The sequence below is a fragment of the Palaemon carinicauda genome, chromosome 10, assembly GCF_036898095.1.
Source record: "Palaemon carinicauda isolate YSFRI2023 chromosome 10, ASM3689809v2, whole genome shotgun sequence".
Taxonomy (NCBI): domain Eukaryota; kingdom Metazoa; phylum Arthropoda; class Malacostraca; order Decapoda; family Palaemonidae; genus Palaemon; species Palaemon carinicauda.
The window spans coordinates 152,915,973-152,937,185 of NC_090734.1; the positions used below are offsets into that span (position 1 = coordinate 152,915,973).

Genomic DNA, 21,213 nt, shown 5'->3' on the forward strand with positions numbered 1-21,213 from the left:
AAATTACTGTGTTCTTTTGCAAGGACTGAAATATTTTTTTTCACCAAATGTCCTTCCAGTTAGACTGCTACAAGTAAAGGGTATGTAAGAAAACTTTTAATTTTGTTTTTCAAGGAAAAACAAAAATTTCAAAACAATTGTGTACTCCAGTTTTAGCACAAACTTACATTAATTTATAATAAATCATTAAAAAAAATTTAAGTGGCAAAAATCTTTTAAGAAATACTTTTAAAGTATAAAACACATCTCACCAGGGATTAACACAAAAATCTGGAGGAGGGTCAGTTACGTCTGTGAAACTTGAAAAGAGAACCGACAATCGCTGATGATTAAAAGGATGGAGAGAGTCCACTCTTCCCTCAGAGGTAAGCATCAGCCCACCTGGTCCATTCCAGTGATCATACAGAGCATTTTTATTTGCCCCATTTGTAAATCCTGCAAAATAAAATTTAAGAATAATTTGGAACCCAACAACCCCCTCTCATATATAAAATGTATCAATGAACAGTTTATAAAACAAATTGCATCTCAAACTAATGATAAATCAAACTTCATAAGCAAGCAAGGGAACTAACCAGAAGAATCAGGTAATCCTTCGATAATGACGTGATGGGAAAGCTCGTTTCTTTCTAGCGAACAATCTCTGTGGTTCTTATTTTTACATCTACATACCAATTCCATTTGACCACCACGAGCTCGAAAATCTGCCAGGATATTTTGGATAACAGAGGTTTTTGCTTCTTCAGTTACTTTGAGGTTCATGAACTTATGTGCAGGTTTGACACGGACATTCTGATTTTCATCTTTGTTAGTATCTTTTGCATCCATTTCTGAAAATCGTGGTCGTCTTACAAGTTTTTCTTTTTCTAATTGTACTGAGAAATAAAGGACTTTTTGGAAAAACCTGCGAAGTAAGCAATTCCTGCTCGCATCAGACTCTAAATAAGGAACACTATACTTAAGGTAAGGCGAGCAGGATAATATTGTGTCATCTAGGGCTTTTCGGAATGTATTAGAATATGGCAGCTCAGTAAGCTGAAGCTTGGCTGCTAATAATTCTTTGGGAGGCTCCTGGGGTGACGTACCAGAGTTGAGATATGAATGTAAAGGGTCACTAAAATCGTTGATAGTCTGTGACAGTTTGGTTTTATCTGATGGTCCTGGTGTGGATGTTGTAGATTCCATTGAAGAATTAGTTGTGTCTCTGACTAAGCCACCCTGTTTGGTTGCTTTACCTCTACTAGGCTGGTCAGCTGCTGAACTGACTGACAAATCCTCAATGTCTTCTGCAGTGACTGTGTTGTCCACAATATCTTTTATTTCCTTTGGAACACTTTCCTCTTCAGGACTTTGTGCATCGACAAAAACCTGATCTTCAAGATCAAAACTTTCTGATGGAAGAGGAGGTATAAATGCATATTCATCCATCAAAAAGGATCTTTCCAGCTTCCAGTTGTAAGTGGCATATATCATAAAATACATTATTCTCTTGACTCGCTTTAGTTCAGAATTGGTTGCACCACGAAGAATGACAGTACAGCCAAGGTGGGTAGCACAGCCATCAAAGAACATCAGCGTTTTGGTCTTGTCCTTTCCGGGCATAGGGTAGGACCTCACGTAAAAGCTGTGGCACAACCCTAAAACTGGTTTCTTTAACTGGGCATCTATGGAAGACACCAATTCAGCTTGTGTACATCTTGCAACGCGCTCCATTACTGAGGGCTTCACATTCATTACCAAAGTGATTCCATGTGCCTGTGAGTACAATAAAATGGTCAAAAGAGATACAAAACATTGACTAAAAAATTACAAATTTTATCATAATTTGTATTTTTCCTAACTATACAAACCTGAGACATTTGAGGGGTCAGCCGGGGGGGGGGGGGGGGGGGGGGGGGAATTATACGACCAAAGACAAAATCCTGAAAAATTCATTGAGCTCTGTATGGCAATGGAGAATGCGTATAAGATATATCTCGGTAAAATTCCCCTTGCTTTCATAGTTACAGTGAAATTAGTAAAAGTATCTCAATATGCCAAAAATAGTGATCTGTATAAATTATGTATTTCTTCTGCTATCATAAATTTTAATAACTAACATTTTAAAACAAACTAATATTGAGCAATGGCATCTTTAAGAGATACTACGAGTCACTAATCGGGATGTTACAAGCTTTACAGCCCTCAGTATGAGCACAAACCTTATGTAGAGCAGCCATACGTTTTTGACTTTTGACATTTGCATCAGCCTTTCTTTGTTTTGGCAAGAATTTCATCATGTCAAGGAGGAAAATCTAGCAAGAAATCTTATTTCAATGATGAAGAAGAAAATTAGCTTTGTTAAGAGTTTAGAAAATTATATTCTCGGCAATATTAGCCGAGTTAGTGAAGGCGAGAGAGAGAGAGTTGCTGAGGAAGGAGAGGGACCAGGAGCCTAAAGAAGCAAGATATCGAGCAAAGGGATCTTCATTAATGATAAAGTTATGATAAGTAACAGTTTTGTGTTATTTGTACCCAATAAGGAATATATAATCATAATATATTAACATTGTCTTTGTAAAAATACAAAGGAAAATTTTGAATACCCGTATCTCAAAACTATACTTATTGACCCTCAAATTCCTAAATTTCTCTTAATTTTAAAGCTATAGTATTGAAATTTGGTATTTTAAGTTAGAGAGAGTTTACGGAATAAATTAACCATTCTTTTTCCAATTTATTTTTTTCCCCTTAATTTATATGGTTATTTTTTATAAAAAAAAAAAAAATTCACATAAAAAAAATTACTTCAGAAAAAATAAGAATGGTTATTTTGAAGGTTTACATCAGGTCTGTTCATGGTAGTAATCCCAGGTCTCAATATTAATCACTGAAGGATGTATTGGAACAAAAAAAAAAACCTTACTTTCCGGATAAATCACACTGGCGTCACACAACCGAAGGTCAGATGCGAAAATCATAAGCAGTTTGTAGATGTCCTAAGTCAACCTATTAACTGGTAGGGTTACCAGAGTCCTCTCCATGAAAATCGACATTAGCCGGCCGGGCCCCTTAACAGGTGTATGACTTCAGCAAAGCTGTAACTGCTGTTGAAATTTTAACAAGGTAAGCAATCCATCTATTCTTTCCCTTGAATATGAGGATAAAAGAAATACTTCAATGTAAACCAATAAGTAATGAATTTACTTATTTGGGTAGCTCACCTACATCTAGCATCCGGTCCAGAACCTTACGGCATGACTTCTACTCCCCCCAAGTTAAAGGAAGAAGGAAAAACAGCCAGATATTCTTACCACTATCAGACGTGAAGCTTTTCATATGTCCAAGGGTAAAAGTATCCAGAGACTTGTGAGTAAAATATACTGCAGGGTTCTAGGTCTTGACCACAAACTCCAGGACAAATGCAAAGGGAAAGAAACATTTTACCATCTCTCAGAATGACTTGTAGCATAAGAGATGCCATGCAACTCGCCCTCGCTCTTTGCCGGATCTCTATCTGACACACACCTCTGATTTGTATAGATACTGCTAGAGAAACCTGAGAACTCTCAAGATGTCCCATTCCAATGATGCTAGTTCTCTAGAAGGGCAAGATTGCTCGAAGCTCCTCATGAGCACAGACTACTCCCACAAAGAGGAGAGGTTCACCAAGCCCTTCAGTCTAAAAACCTGACCCAAGGCTGAGCAATAGCCTTTCACCTCTGAGACCAAAATGAGCTTTCCTCAGTGAAGGAAGACTAGGAAGTCAGCTCTCAATTGCAGAGAGGCTCCGATCAGAGAAGTATCAGGTCTTCAACACCAATCATGAACTAAGACTAACTTTCCCTGGTAGACAGTTGCAGAGGATACTAACAGATATCCAGAAATATCCAGTGCAATGCCTCACAAAAATCCTTTCCCTCAGAATAGACTAAATAGTCACCACCTGTGGTGACAAGGATGCCCCTGTGCAGTGATATCTCTGCACATGGGGCTGACAAGATTGGGCCATCAGGGCAGATTGCTCAGTACTATGATGAGAAGCATCAATAAATCTGACATATGTTGAACAGTGGAAAGGCATAAGCATCCATGTTACTCCTGGATGTTGGAAGGCAGCCTCCATCGCTGCCGACAAGTCTAGGACGGGAGAACAAAACACTGGAAGCTTCTTGTTCAATCTGATGGCAAACCAATTATCAATGAGAAACCCCAAAGGGCAAGAAGCCTTTCCCCCACGAACAGGAGACAACTCGGCTCCTATCTCCTGTCCCTAGTGAATAAGAGTGTGCATTCATCTTGCTTGTAAAGAACTTCACTGATAGCTCTACTGTGCTGCCAAATGCTCAAATGTGTGCCTGCTTGGCCAACTAGTACAAGGACTGCAATATAGTTCCTCCTTACCTGTTGACATAAGCTACTGCAGTAGTGTTGTTGCTTATCAATGCTACAGATTGCCCAATAAAACTTTGTTGGAAAGTGCAGAGATAGAACTCCTGCTCACCTCTCCAATGGGATAGGCAGACAGTTTTCTTCTTTGAACCCAAATTCAAAGGCGGTCAGGTTCCTTACGCGCACGCCACACCTCTCCTTGGACAGGTCTGTGATCAGCACCATCTCTGGAGGGAGAGGTCCAGTGGAATTCCCTTGACAAGGTTTTCGTCGTTTAGCGACAACTCCAAATCATACCTCGCCCCTGTTTCATTGGAATCAACAGGTGGGGAGGATTGGTGGCCGATGACTAGTGATGCTTCAGATACTACATCAGCAATCTCTGGTGGCGGCACCTGTGGGGCACTAGCTTCTCCAATAATTAAAGTTATACAAGAAAGACATTGGCACAGAAGATCTGGAAGTTGATCGGTCATTAATGGTTGTTCTACCTTAGTCTGTTGTGCGAGACTTGACAACTACCTATTGATTGCGATCCCCAGACCATGGCAAAAGGAAACTAAACTTATCTCAATCCTGGAGCAACTGCCTAAAAAGATGAATCACATTTGAGTGGGGAAAAGCCAAGATAAGGGTTAACACTCGCGAACACCTGGGAAGTGGTGAACAGTCTGAAGCACATAGCCTTTAACTGGTAGACAACACCTAGCGGAGATACTTTCTGTTGGATTGGTATTTCAAAATATATGTTCTTCAGGTCCACAGAAAGCATAAAGTGTTTCTTTCAGATGGCTGCATGAAGAGTGATTGCCAATTCCATCTAGAAATGAGTTTGTAGAACAAAATTGTTCAGTGTTGAGATATTTATGACTGGTCTCCATCACCGAGTCGACTTCTCCACAAGAAACAGCTGGTATCTGTCTTGAAAAATTTTTACCCCCCAATTTTCTGCTCCATGTTGCTGCCACATGACCCAATGGCTTGGCAAGCATCTTCCCTAACACAGGGCTGCTGGAAGAGGGAATTGCCAACTTCAGCGTCTCCTTCCTCCATTCCTAACTTCACCTCCCCTCATGTCATAGCTGGGTTGGAATTCAAGGGAGTTACATTGTTTTCTCCTTTCTTTGAGGTGGAAGGAACTGGTGTAGCAGATCTTGATTGGCAGGTCACTGTTGGCTTCCTCAGTGCTTACTACTGGTCAACTTGAAGCCCAGGTAGTGATCGTATTTGATAAACTTGGGCCCCATTAAGTCGCTGCTGGGTGGATTAGGGAGCTGTGACTCTCCTTTCCTCCACTTCTCGACAGTGGCCTCAATGTCCTTTTGCAAGAAGACCATCACTGACACACCAGTTCTTTAGAGTAAATTCTGAATCAGGCTGGTGAAATGGGTGGCCACTGCAACCCTTCTCTCGAGGACTCAGTTAGCCCACTGGTTTGCCAGGAAAGACACTGCCATTGAGCCAGAGAGAATAAGATCCATGTATTTCTTCTGTCTTAGGTAGTAGGTTAGCCAGGGAACCAGTCATCGGTTGAGATACTACCGCTGGAGTTATTGGATCCTTTGACTAGCCAGACAGTACTACATTAGATCCTCCTCTCTGGTTATGGTTAATTTTCCTTTTGCCTACACATACACCATATAGTCTGGCCTATTCTTTACATATTCTCCTGTCCTCATAAACTTGATAACACAGATTACCATACAATTCTTCTTCGCTCAAGGGGTTAACTACTGCATTGTAATTGTGCAGTGGCTACTTTCCTCTTGGTAAAGGTAGAAGACAGACTATAGCTATGGTAAGCAGCCTTTCTAAGAGAAGGACACTCCAAAATCAAACCATTATTCTCTAGTCTTGGGTAGTGCCATAGCCTCTGTACCATGGCCTTCCACTGTCTTGGGATAGTTCTCTCTTGCTTGAGGGTACGCTTTGGCACACTATTCTATAATTTCTTTTCCTTTCGTTTTTTTTTTTTTTTTTTTTTAAGTTTTTATAGTTTATATTTGAAAAAAATTATCTTAATGTTACTCTTTTTAAAATATTTTATTCTAATTGTTAATTACTTCTCTTGTAATTTGTTTATTTCCTTACTTCAGTTCCTCACTGGGCTATTTTCTCTATTGGAGCTCTTGGCTTATATCATCCTGCTTTTTCAACTAGGGTCACAGCTTAGCAAATAATAATAATAATAATAATAATAATAATAATAATTAGACAAATCTGGAGACATGCCCCAAACAAAATAAGAAAAAGTTGATGGGGATCTTCACGCAACTTGCTCAAATACAGATCATAGCAATGGCCAGCCTTACCAGGGCAAAGCTGCATGTCTGCCCTAGGGGTAGCCATCCAGAAAACAAGATCACAAACACTGAAACAACTAACAAAGAAGTTTAATAAGCCAAATTAGGGACTCCGCAATGTACATGTGTACTGTATATAGCTGAGACCGCAGTCAAAGTGAGATTTGCTCTACTTGTCAAAAGTTTAACAATATATATTCAAGAGATCAAATTTCCTTTCAACTCTGTTGTCTCATTAAACTACCTAATATCAACAACAAATACCAACCAAATTTCTATAAGCTTTGAGAAAAAATGACTAAACTTTAAAATATTCACCTTTAGGTGATATGTAATTACTGTACTGATTATGTACAGGCCTGCATTTACATGTTTACATAATCATTCTGTACAGAAACACCATTTTAAAACTAAACTACCATTTTCATACTTACGTTCAAAGAGAAAATTCTATTAATTACAAATACCAACTTCATGATTTATCAATAAATAATAATAAACTCTATGATGTTGTTGCCATTTAACACCTCTCTGTGGGAGAGCTACAATGCATCCATCTTCCCTGTAACGAGAGGTTCTTGTGCGCAAACTAACAACCTTTAATCACAGTGGAAAGGAGGAAGGGAAAATATCTCTTTGGAGGAAAGTATAGAAAAGATCTGTTTTAAAACCCAGTTTATTTCCATGAACTTTACCTATAAATAAAAAAAAAAATGGAGAGGTGATAAACCAATAAAAATTATCACACAGTTATTAAACTTAAAAAATCATTAAATAAAGTTTTGTTACCACTAAAATAAGTCATGTTGAAAGTATGTCATCAACTGGAGGGTTGGACATATTTAAGTCATTATTCTTCTCCCTTTCCCTTCTACTGAGGTGAATATGAAAAAAGTGATTGACTATAGCTCTTGCTACTATGTCCACTTAATATCAATTTTGAATAGACATGGATGAATCCTCATCAATAAAAATAAATGGTTTGCCTTTAAGCAATATTCACTGGCTACCCTCCACATCCTTATAAACAAAACTCGGACTAAAGACTTCAGAAAATCAGTCTCTTGGTCTGACAGTCTCGATACTTTGAACCCAATATAATCGAATCATGAGTCTCTCCAACGTGATGTAAAGAACAAAGGTAAAATTTGCCACTGCACATACTAAAACCATTTCCTTTGTCTGTACATACATTACTAGTCTGCAGAAGCAACAGAAATGTGTGTTCAATTAACACTGTCTAGAATAATGGGAGTACCAGGTCTCTTCATAATAGGATATGCCAGTACAATTTCATCAACATGAACTAACTGAGACAAAAGAAAAGAGGGAACCGAGTTATCTTGTTTAATAGAATTCATATTAGTGCTAGGATTCATACCATTCAACATGAAAAAATGTCATCATAATGATCTTGGACAAAGAAACTAATATTTACTGTAATGGTAGATAGGCTGGTACCTTGATCAAAATCTACTCCTAAAATCGTTGACACATCAGAACCATTGAAAATTGTAAAAGAATTATAAATCTTTATTAAAACTGAGTGCATTTGACTGAACAGACTGCCTACTCTATCAGAATGATCTAAATTTACATTACTTTTTATGATGGACGGCCAGCCAATGCTGTTTTTAAGGACAGGACTGACATTCATACCACTTAATAAGGTGACTTCAGACATCTCCAATCAGCATATGATTTTTTGCCTCTGCCCTTGGGTTTTGTGAAGCCAATATGATTCACCCCGACAATAAGATTTCAAATTTTATCTCCTCCCTTGATAATTTAAGACCTGTGATTACTACCATATGTGATTTTACCTTTCTGGAAGCGTTGTAAGCGTTACAGAAACTGTTTGAGAATAAATTTGGCAGTAATTTTAGTCTTCTGATATATAGACCTGCCATACTGTAGACCTCTCACTAAATGAGTTATCTTTTTTACAAGCCTTTTTGTTATACAGTATATGAGTTTTTTTCATTACAGAAAAAAATAATTTATAAATCTGAGGAAAAAAGTAAGAAAAAAGGAGGAAGAACAGTAACAAAAAATGAAAAAAAAAAAAAAAAAAGGTTCATTTGATTGTACTATAATGTCTTTCCAAGTTATATACCAAATTTAAATGTCATAGCTTTGAAAGAAAGGGAGAACAGAATTTGAAGGTCAATAAGTAGTTTTGAGATACAGCCATTCAGTGTTTCTTATTACTTTTACAAATACATTATCAATAAATCCCGATTATTATGAATTTTATATTCCCTTTTGGGTATTAACAAAAACTATGATGGCTATCAATGAAGATCCCTTTACCCAATATCTTGCTTCTTTAGGATTCTGGTTCCTCAATGCCTTTTCCTATATTCTCTCTCCCCTTCACTAATTCTGTTAAGATCACTAGTATTATGAGAGTATTAGAGCAAATTAGCTTCTGTATGTTAATGAGATGTCTATTGTTTTTTTTTCTCTTTGGCATTATGGAATTCTTGCCAAAAGAAAGAAATGTAAAATAAAGGGAACATAAGAGAAAATTACAAACATGTACTCTCTACCCCCAAGGTTTCAGCTCACAATGAAGTGAAGTGACTAAGCACGTCTGTTTTCAAGACACTACGATTGTCTACAGATGCCACTACTCCCAATTTGTTTGATATCAAAATGTAAAAATTATCAAAACTGATGATAACAGAAAAACTACATTTTGTATGGATAACCATTTTTGGCATATTGAGTTACTTTTACTAATTATCCCATAACTATGAAAGTAAGAGGAATTTTGACAAAATATTTTGTGTACAAATTCTCCGTTACCATACTTAGCTCCTCAAATTTTGTAAGGATTTTGCGTTTTCTCCCTATAACCTTGTATATTGGCTTACTGGCCATCCCCCATAAAGTTTCATCAGCAATAGAAGCAACAGATGCTTCACAAAATCTTAAGTCATCAAAAGGCTTAGATTAGTTTTTCTGGGCTCAATCCCTGTGCCGCGCAGTGAAATGCTCCTTAAGCACCATTTCAAAGGAATATAACTGCTAATATTACCAGAGAAAAAATGTAAAGGAATGCTAGGTTGAACTAGCTCGCTCACCTAATGGTGTCGGTATAGACTGGGGCGAAATACCAGAGGTCTCGTACCATTTAGACTTCTCCTCTTCGAAATCCCCCAATAGTGAGGTGCTGTTCAACCTCCCCTGCCTCGCAGACCAGTACTACTAACTCAACCCACGCTTGCCCATCACTCCTTTCAAGCACCTGTTTCATATAAGTCCAAGTTTTTTATTCTCGTGTGTTTCATTGGATTTATCATCAACTTTCTCTCGATGGCCGATTCCCAAGATACCCCATCGAAGTTAAGTACCTTATCCATGAGTTTTTAACGAGATTGGGCAGTGTAATCTTTGTTTTTATTATTGAGAAGTGTTTTATATGAGCGGCGTCCCCGTTCTTACTTTCGCCTCTGCCCTTTGTCTCGTTAGTTCGTCCGTCTTTTATATTCGTTCGATCCTTTAGGAGTTTTTTCCTTATATTCATTTAGTACACCGATTTTATGCTTTCATATAGCATTTATTTTATGTTATCCTATGTTATCGGTGTTAGCGTTTCATCAGGAGTAGGTTATGTTGGTATGCCTGCATTCGTGCATGTTGGTGGATAGCGTCACCATTGAGATTGTTTCGCTAGTTCTAGGAGCTTTAATTTCGACCATCTCACTTATTATTAGTAAAACCTTTTGTTTTATTACGCTCCACCTAGTTTTAAGTTTGGTTCGAGTGGGACTCTCGCGTATTTTGTTGTTTTTACTGTTCGATCTACCGCTTCAGTAACTAGGTTGGTACCCCTGCTTTCCATCTGCTGATGGCGTCATGCTCCTCCCTTACCACTCGCCCGAGTCCCTCTCTCGCCATATTTTATCTGCATGCCTAACCTTACTTACGTGATTTCGCTTTTAATTCATTAATTATTTTTATGTATTTGTGCATTGATATTATATTTATTGCTTACTCCGTTATGATCATATTTTTGGGATTTTCATGTCATGATTGAGGGGATCTCCAGTTGGTAGCCCTGTCTACCACTGCGCACTGGCGATTTCCCGGTACCATTACCCCCCCCAACAAGTTGGGGAGGCTATTCCATCCCCCCCCCCTTCAGTGTACACCCTTCCTCTCACTCGATGGTTGTTGGCTATGATTTACGGGTCAAGTATGCTTGTACCTCAGTCTTCCATCAACGTTCCGACATATTGAGGACTGAGTATACCAACGGGGTATGACTTAGTCTCATTCATTCATACCGGGCGGTTTCGTCTCCCCCCTCCCGTTGCCATCGGTCGGGGAGGGGGAAGGCCGGGACCACCGGGGACTATCACACGTGATTAGTCGGTATAACTGCACCTTGGTGTAACCTTGCTTTTAGCTACGGTTGTTAGAATGAGCACTTATATTAGGAGTGGCCTCACCTACGGTACCTCATGCTATTATCGTCCGTATAGGACTTATTATATCCCATATTATATTATATTCTACATGAATCATTACCTTTGTCCCGGTACCTCCGGTATGGTAGGGGGGTTCCACTGGCTCCCCCCGCGCTCTCCCGTTGTACCCTCCCGTCATACCCTCCCGTCATCAGACATCGGAGCCGCCGGGCTCTTGACTACAAGATCGGTTGACACTGACACGGTTTTGATTAATATCCTCCCTCCGGGAGCCCTATTCATTACAGACATTAGTTTTAGATCATAATTGGCGCTTTCTATTTATGTACTTTAAGGATGTATCTTGGGTACTTTAAGTTTACTTTAAGTTACTTTAAGTTTACTTTAAGTTTACTTACCAACCCTGTTCCCCGGCCCCTGGGGCCCAGGAACTAGTTATGATTATATATTCATCACTGTTTTTTGCATCCTTTTTCATACCCGGCTCTGCCGGATTGCTATTGGAATAGTCTCAGTTCTCTGCATGTTTAGTCTAAGGCTATACATTTATTTTATTAACTGGCAGGTCCCGGACCCTCCAGGACCCCTTATAGAGAAACTAGTAGATGCTCATGGACTATTCCTTTTACAGGTGGTCCGTTGCCGGATGACAGCCTGCGCGGCCGTCCTTCACCAACCTTGCGGACATGCTGTCTGTCGGTCCCACGCGGACTGTGGGATCCAGATGGACGATATTGTGGTATGGCACCCTGACAACTGCCTTATCTGTTATGACCTTATCTCCACCCTCGCTTCAGATTCGGTGAGCCTCTTTCAGTCATTTTTGTGTTTGCTTCCCTTCACTGGGCGACATCAATATGATAGATAATCATTGACTTCTGTTATGAATCTTCGGGTTCATTTATCATTTTGTCCCTCGGGTTTGCTAACCTTATCCCTGTCCTTTCAGAGTTCCCAGGCGGTTAAAACTTCAGCAAGAGCCACTTTGAAATTGTGGGTAGGCGGCTTCGCCCGTAACGTAAAGGCCAGGAAGCCCTACGTCCTCTCAGAAGATTATTGTAGACTTATCTACCCGAACGCAAAATCTTCGGCAGCAGTGCCTAGGCAAGTGGCGGCTCCTATAATTGCTGACATTGCGGAAACCGTAGAACTCAATCTCGTCCAGGATACAGACATCCCTGACGACCCGGACCCCATTGAAGACAATGTTACGGCTCTGACCTTAGACATAGAGCCCATGGTTTTTGACGAACCAGACACAGGTAAGGTTGTAAGTGAGGCAGGTGGGTCTGGCGCTAAGACCTCTCTTCTTAGCCCCTCTTTTTCTTCAACTTCTAATAATTCTTCCTTTCTTGGTTTTGAAGGGAACCACGAATCCTCCCCGAGATCGCTCTCGGTTCCTGCCAAGGTCAAATCTCAGAAAAGACCTTTAGTGAGGACTCGTCAGAATCCTACACTACCTGGATCATCGAAGCTCAAGAAGGCTCCCCTCCCCGGAGCTCCTAGTGACTCGACTAGCACTGCCCCTATGTCTCAGGACCCGGGAGTGCAGTCATCCCCCTTAATTACCACAACCAACCTCGACCCGGAGGCCCTCACAAATATGTTGTCGAGGGTCGTTACAGAGCAGATTAGTTCTATACTTTCTGCCGTCACCAGAAGACTAGATACCCTGGAAAGTGGACTGCCTCAACAACAGCAGTTCCTCATCCCGGACGCCTCAAAACTTCCACCCTTCACGAAGAACAACCCGTGGAAAATGGCGCTCCACTGTCCTTTCACGGACGGAATGTTGACCATCGAGGGTTTTGGGACCAGGCCCATTGAAGATTTTGAGTTCTTCCCTCCCGGTCTTCAATTTCCTTTCCCCGGCTTCGCCCGGCTTACGGAAGAGGCTCTTGTCCGACTAGATAAGGTCCCTAAAGAGACCGTTATCTTTCCGAAGGAACAGGCTCAGTCTGTTTGGGTTCGAACCTTAAATGAGTGGGGTTGTACAAACACCATGCTGACCCCCCACAAGAGTACTTACACCATGTTTCTTGAGGACGAACAGACCCCCACTCCTTGCGTCACCAAAATGGTTGAATTAGCCCTTCAGGCAGTGACCGAAGATAAGCCTTTGCCACAACTCCGGGAGACAGATCCTACATCTCTGCTGTTCCCATCAGATAATGAATGTTGGCTTAACATTCAATCGACATTCACTTCTGGTAAGCTATCCGCGGACTGTGCATCGACGCAATTCAGTGAACGCCTCCCAAGACTACCTGAAACCTTAATCCGACTCGAGTTCGAGTCCCGGTCTAGGTTTAGCCGGAGCCTCAACATCTCGACTATGGCGGAGATGTTTTCTCTTACTTATGACGAGGAACACTCTTTTAAAGTTATGACTAAAGCCACCCTGCAATCTTTGTTAGCAGATTGCTACGACTTCTTGGTGGCCAAAAGACGTTGCCGTAAGCATGTCTTATCTGAGGCCACTATCCGCCATGAGCCAAATAAGCTCATTAAAGCCTCTGCTTGGGGTCCGGACCTTTTCCCGGAGGACATGGTCAACTCGGTATTGAGCGAAGCTGCCAGAGTGAACCAGAGCCTCAAAGTCCGTTGGGGTCTCACTCCCAAACGGAAGTTCGAACAATCGAGCATTCACTCCCGGGGCAGAAAGAGGCTACGCCCTTATAGCTCTACCCAATTCCGCCAACCTATTCAAGTAGTCCAGTCGGCCCCGGTCTCTCAGGGCATCCAACCCTCCACCTCCAAGTCTCAGCCCCAAGTGAAGTATGTCCTCGTCCCTGAAAACCAAGTGGCCTCGAACTCGTTTACCTCTCCTGTTTATAACCCGGTCTATGAGTCCCGGTTTTCCTCCCAAGGATACCAACGAGGCAGGGGCCCCGGTTCGAGGGGTTCTTTTCAGAACAGAAGCAAAGGGAGATATTTCTCCCGTGGAAAAGGGTCACGTGGTGGCCGAGGCGGTAAAACCTCCAACTACTGACGGTCTTCAGGTAGGAGGGAGACTTTATGTGTTCCGGAGTCGCTGGAAATTCAGTCCTTGGGCCTTCAGCATAGTCTCCAAGGGCCTGGGGTGGAGTTGGATAGAAGGGCCTCCTCCACCGAACAGATTCCATCAACCCTCGACACCGGACCTACTTTTGTTTACCCAAGATCTTCTTCGCAAGAACGCGATCAAGGAAACGAAATATCTGAAGTTTCAAGGTCGCTTATTCAGCGTTCCGAAGAAAGACTCCGACAGCCGAAGGGTCATCCTCGATCTGTCTCGACTAAACTTGTCCATTCAATGCGACAGGTTTCACATGCTTACCGTCTCGCAGGTGCGGACCTTGCTTCCCCGTGGGGCCGTCACCACCTCCATCGATCTTACCGATGCTTACTATCACGTTCCAATAGCGAGACACTTCCGCCCATTCCTAGGATTCAGACTGGACGACAAGGCTTACACGTTCAAAGTGATGCCTTTCGGGCTCAACATCGCGCCCAGAATCTTCACGAAACTGGCGGAATCGGTCATTCAGGAACTCCGATCCCACGGAATCCAAGTCGTCGCATACCTGGACGATTGGCTAATCTGGTCAGACAACGTCGAGGATTGTCTCAAGGCAACAAACAAGGTGATCCAATATCTTCAGTTTCTGGGATTCCAGATAAACTTCGGAAAGTCTCGTCTGACACCAAAGACCAAATTTCAGTGGCTGGGATTACGGTGGGACCTACGTTCTCACACTATGTCTCCCCAGGTCCAAGAGGATAGAGATTGCGAAAAATACCAAACGCTTTCTCGGGGAAAAGGTAACTTCCAGAAGGAACCAGGAGAGGATTCTAGGGTCCCTACAATTCGCTTCAGTGACAGACCTCCTTCTGAAAGCGAAACTGAAAGACATCAACCGAGTTTGGCGCTCCAGAGCGAACACCAAACGTCGGGACAAGAAGACACGCCTTCCTCCCATTCTTCGGAAGAGGCTTCTCCCATGGACAACCGCCAAGAGCCTATCAAAGTCGGTTCCGTTGCAGTACCCCCCTCCAAGGATAGTCATCCACACGGATGCCTCCCTATCAGGTTGGGGAGGCTACTCCCAACACAGGAAAGTTCAGGGCCTTTGGTCCACAATGTTCCAGCAATTTCACATAAACGTCCTGGAGGCCATGGCTGTCTTACTAACCTTGAAACGTCTTTCCCCGGCCAAGAAACAACATCTGAGGATAGTCCTCGACAACGAAGTCATAGTCCGTTGTCTAAACAGAGGGGGCTCCAAGTCAGGTCCCATCAATCACGTGATGGTGGCAATCTTCTCCCTGGCGGCCTCAAACCAATGGCACCTATCCGCCGTCCATCTGGCTGGAGTTCGGAACGTTGTGGCAGACGCACTCTCCAGGACGGTACCGTTGGAGTCAGAATGGTCACTAGATCGCAAATCCTTTCAATGGATCCTCTTCCAAGTGCCGGATCTCCAGGTAGACCTCTTCGCGACGGAATCCAACCACAAGCTGCAATGTTATGTGGCCCCCAACCTGGACCCTCGGGCTTACGCCACGGATGCCATGTCTCTCGACTGGAACGCCTGGGAAAGGATTTACCTTTTCCCACCGGTGAACCTACTGATGAAAGTGCTGGACAAACTTCGAACCTTCAAAGGTCAAGTAGCCCTGGTGGCCCCCAATTGGCCCAAGAGCAATTGGTTTCCTCTTTTACTGGAGCTGAATCTCCACCCTCACCAGATTCCCAACCCGACTTTGACCCAGATAGTACAAACGTGCACTGTGTTCGCTTCCTCAAACATTCAGACCACCCTAACTTTATGGACTTCATGAAGTTTGCGGCACACAAAGGGGCTAACATAGACCCCCAGAATACTTTATTTTTAGAATCTGACAAGAGAGACACCACTCTTCGTCAATATGACTCAGCGGTCAAAAAACTAGCTAAGTTTTTGAAAGATTCTAGTACTGACTTTATGACACTAAACCTAACGGTAACATTTTTCAGAACCTTGTTTGAGTCGGGCTTAGCAGCTAACACTATTACTACCATCAAGTCTGCCTTGAAGAAGATTTTTCTAATCGGCTTTAATATAGATCTAACAGATTCATTGCTAGCTTCGATCCCAAGAGCCTGTGCCAGACTGAGACCATCTTCTCGTCCTAGCCCGATTTCCTGGTTTCTCAATGATGTTCTTAAACTAGCGTCAGAAACCGTCAACGATTCATGTGAGTATATCCCTCTACTCAGGAAAACTCTCTTTCTCGTGAGTTTAGCATCTGGCGCCAGGATTTCGGAATTAGCTGCCTTATCAAGGGATCCAGGCCACATAGAGTTCCTTCCGTCAGGAGAGGTCCTCCTCTCCCCAGACAAGGTCTTCTTGGCCAAAAATGAAGACCCTCAGAATAGATGGTCCTCCTGGAAAATTATCCCTCTCCTTCAGGATCCTTCCCTATGCCCGGTTACCACTCTAAAGTCCTTTCTATCAAGGACTTCCTATAAGACCTCGGGACCCTTGTTCATCAGGGAGCGGGGAGGGACTATAACTTTGAAAGGGATCAGACAACAGATATTGTATTTTATTAAACAGGCCAATCCAGAGTCTTTTCCTCACGTCCACGACATTCGGGCGGTAGCGACCTCAATAAATTTTTTCCATCATATGAACTTTACAGATATCTCTAAATATACCGGATGGAAATCCCCCTCAGTGTTCAAGCGGCACTATCTTAAACAATTAGAGGCCCTTAAACTCGCTACCGTAGCTGCAGGGAGCATGGTATCCCCCGGACAAATTCCTTCTAACTAATCCCTGAATCCTATATCTTCCACCTTCTTCCTCTTACCTGCCTCACTTACAGTTCCTACCTGAGTTCGGTTTGTTGTATCACACCCATGGGTGTTCCTAGTTCGTAACATTGCCATTTTATTATCATTGTTCAATTTATTCTTCCATACGAACTGTATTTCTTTAGTGTTCAAGTGTATGTAATTTGTTCCAGTGTTTGACCTTAATTGGTTTTGTTTTAAGTTAATGTTCTTTTGTCTTCCCTTCCTGGGATATTATACCTTATCATGCTGATGTTATTAAAGACGTCCGTCTTCTACGTTAACTTTTGATTAAACCACTGTTTGTTATGTTGATTTTAATTCGTTCCCGTATAGTTAATAAAGTTTGGGTTCGTTTTCTCTGGTACTATTTCACTGCGCGGCACAGGGATTGAGCCCAGAAAAGGGATTTTGACGAAGGAAAAATCTATTTCTGGGCGAGAGACCTGTGCCGCCCAGTGAACCCACCCTATTCAGACCCCAAACTTAAGGGTGCTGTAAGGAGTGATGGGCAAGCGTGGGTTGAGTTAGTAGTACTGGTCTGCGAGGCAGGGGAGGTTGAACGGCACCTCACTATTGGGGGATTTCGAAGAGGAGAAGTCTAAATGGTACGAGACCTCTGGTATTTCGCCCCAGTCTATACCGACACCATTAGGTGAGCGAGCTAGTTCAACCTAGCATTCCTTTACATTTTTTCTCTGGTAATATTAGCAGTTATATTCCTTTGAAATGGTGCTTAAGGAGCATTTCACTGGGCGGCACAGGTCTCTCGCCCAGAAATAGATTTTTCCTTCGTCAAAATCCCTTCATTAGACTTACTCAAATTGTCTTTCCTTACACTTACCTTAGCAGCTTTCTTTAACCTAGTCTTAGCTGATTTATGCTGACCATTTATCTTATATCTTATAATCAAGGTCTAAACATTTAGGGAAATGAGGGGTCAAGAACAATCCGAGCCACAAAAAAGAAGAAAAGTGGAATTAAACTGTAAAAATATATCTTAGTCTTAGATTTCAGACAATACCTTAAACTGCAAATATACCAGTTACATTTAAAGGCAAATAAACACAAACCGACACCAAAAATATGAAAGGCACTCAAACTGAGACAGCCCATAAGAGGAACGTCTTAGCTGGATATAACGCAAAGAAATAAATCTTTGTTGTTAGATTTTACCAAGGAACCTGTTTTCCAATGCCTCTTGGTACATGGTAGGCGAGTGGCGATGGGGGTTCAGTGGTCCTACATGGGGAGAGGGAGAATGGCAGCGAAAGATTTTTCATAATTTTTTATTCAGAGGTAACCAAGCTGGGAGTGGCAATTGTGAGCCTTTACTTTTGAGAGGTAAGATTCATGGAAATAATTTTCTTTAAACATGGATATTTTACTTATAAGTTTTTATCATAAGTTGATGGACTTTTAGGTATACAGTACAGTACTTCATATGAATGCCCAATGATTTTGAATGTTGAAACAACCTCTTTCAAATATGATTATCTTTCAGTTTGAAATTGTTGATGATGAACATAACAGCCTATTGCTCTCAATCTTAAGGCCTAATCAAAGTAAATTATTTGAAAATTCAGGCTTAATATTATAAGTCACCATATATAATACTGTAAATTTTTATGAGACTTTGAGGTGACAATATATAGAGTATTTCTACAGAGTGGGACATCAAAATTGCATGTCAATGTTGATAATTACCTGTAAGTATTCCCTTGCTAGGAAGGCTATACTCTTCTCCACCAAAATAATGTTTGGTTTGTACGACGCTATCTTGGCTACAACGTTTTTGAGATAATCTGCTTCCTAAAATACAAAAGTTAGAAAAAATAATTAAATTATAACTACGAAAACTATTCATCAAATTCTTAAAAATAAAAAATGATTTTGAGCATATTACCTCCATATAAGCAGGAAGAAGGATTATCCGATTCTTAAATTATTTGCTTTTAGTTAACCTTAGCCTCTGAGTAATGGAGTGAATTCAGCTGCCAATGCATTATTCAACCCAATCTTAGAATGACAATATAAGTGAATGACAATCAATTGAAATCAGAACTAAAGTTTTGATAGGTTAAAAAATGCAGATCTAAAAGACATTAAGAACTTAAAAGTACTGTGCATGATTATAGGATGTACAGGTAATTGTTTTCAAGCGGAGTTACCTGTAGCAATAGGTTATCCAAAGTAAGGAGCTTGTTGTCATTTCCTCTTTGGTAGTCTATAGTTGATGCAACCAGAAGTAACTGAGGATCTGACAGACGCACTAACATCGACTTGTCAGCTACATTCTTAGTGCATACTACACCATTGAGTATTTGGCATTCGCTTCGACTCCCACCAGGAACTTTTTTAAATTGTATGTATCTAAAAGAAAAATAAAAAAAGAGAGAAATGGAATGATTCAAAGAATATCCAAGGTCTCAAAGTGTTTACCCATCAGTTTCAAATGAGCATTTTGCCACAATCATGGTTTATTTCAAGAAGTTCATACTCTTGCATTGAGTTTTTCTGATAAAATTGAAAACTAAAAAAAAAATTGTAGTTTTCTGAGCTATATAACCCAGAGTTCTTTGAAATTAAACAAATATTCAAAAGTAATTTATATATTTTTATAACTATATAAACCCTCCAACATATTTCCAGGCTTAGAAATTTCCAATAGGGTACCATAAAAGGTTCAAAAGGCTAATGGATATCTGGGATTCTAGGTAGAGACATGCATAAAAAAACTAGGAAACCATCTGTTAGCAAAAAGGAACATGTGGATCTCTTAGGCCAAAAATTTTGCCACATAAAAATGATGCATTGTGATTAAAAAAAGAAATATTAACTTATAAAAAATTAAAATATTTTCCACCTCTCCCAAAAAGAAAATATTAAACAGCCACAAAGAGTGTCATTTCCCTTACAATGAACAAGTACAGAATCCCACTTCTCAAAATCTGACAGCAGTCACACACCAAAGAAATAACTTATTCAAATATTTATCCAAAACCTTAACTGCAAAAATAAAAATCTTATATTAAGAAAATGGAAAAAATGCAAATCTTTGAAGATAATTTTCAAAATTACTAAAATCTTAATCTATTTCAAAAGAATGGAGAAATGACAAATTCGGAGACATTTTGTATTTTTCCTAACGATACAAACCTTTGGCTATTTATTAGGGGTTATTGCTTTTAGCGAAGCTGAAAGGACAAACCATTAAGATTTTAGCAAGGGTTAACTACCCATTCCGCTAGTTAGCTGGGGTAGGAGGGGTAGCTTGGTACCACTCCAGCTCACACACCGGTGATTTAGCTCCCTTTGCTTGGAGGTAGGACTTCAAGCGGGATAGGGCTGGCGAGTAAGTTTGTATGAATAGCTAAAAGTTTCTATCGTTAAGAAAAATACAAATTATCTAAGAATTTGTCATTTGTTCTGTAACTGAAATACAAACCTACGTTATTTATTACGGATGACTCGCCCATTAAGACGGTGGACGTCCCAGCCAAACTGGCTTTTGGCTTTACCCAGGGGCTCCTTATTTTGAATAGGTTTGTAACAAAAATTACGAGCCCCTGCACCTCGCTAAACCTTGCTACGCAAGGTCCGCGGCCTAAGTAAGCTGTGTGTTGAGATGTTTAGAAGTGTGACTGTCCAGGTAAAAGTTATTCTGTCTTTTTGTAGGAACTGTTGTAACCAGGACTTAATACCACCTCGCCAGGGTATGGGGACGCAACAGTATTAGGTTAATACTAGGAACACAAGGGAGCATGGATTACCTGCACTGGTTTGAGGTCAGCTTATGCAGAGAACCCAGGATGCTGCTTTCCCCAAAGAGAGGGGAGGATGAAGAAAAGAATAAGAGCCAGTCAAACCTTTTCATTTACATAGACTAAAACTGGGTAACAGTGCCCTCAACCTTCTACTACTTGTCCAATAAGGAGCTTGAGGTATTATATCGAGCCTCCTGTGGGTCACGTGTTGCAGGTGGGGCTGTGAATGTGTTTTGACGTTACTACACCCAGTCTGTCACTGTGAAGTTTCTTTTGAAGGCCAAGAATGTAACTATGCCCCTGACATCGTGAAGGAGGGTTTGAATTCAGGGCATGGTCTATGACCTTGCCAATGCAGGGAGAGATGGTATTCTTAGTGACCCTCCTTTTGTTCCTCCCTGTGCTGGCGAAAAGTGCTGGCACACGTGGACATGCTGCGGCTGTTCGCTTGAGGTAGAGCCTCAAACTCCTCACTGGGCAGAATAAGAGATGATCATGGTCATCAGTTACAA

The 21,213-nt window shown here is 41.2% G+C and overlaps 1 protein-coding gene across 6 annotated transcripts in view; it reads right to left on the reverse strand.

The window, feature by feature from the left end:
* The window catches only part of fab1 (fab1 kinase), a 248,905-nt gene that overhangs the window by 115,931 nt on the left and 111,761 nt on the right, over positions 1-21,213 (reverse strand). For all 6 annotated transcript variants that reach the window (XM_068382042.1, XM_068382041.1, XM_068382038.1 and 3 more), the window contains 4 exons: positions 19,106-19,307; positions 18,642-18,746; positions 576-1,755; positions 252-435 (listed from right to left, as the gene is read on the reverse strand). In XM_068382042.1, the coding sequence (XP_068238143.1) occupies positions 252-435; positions 576-1,755; positions 18,642-18,746; positions 19,106-19,307 (1,671 nt within the window). The remainder of the gene's footprint in view (positions 1-251; positions 436-575; positions 1,756-18,641; positions 18,747-19,105; positions 19,308-21,213) is intronic.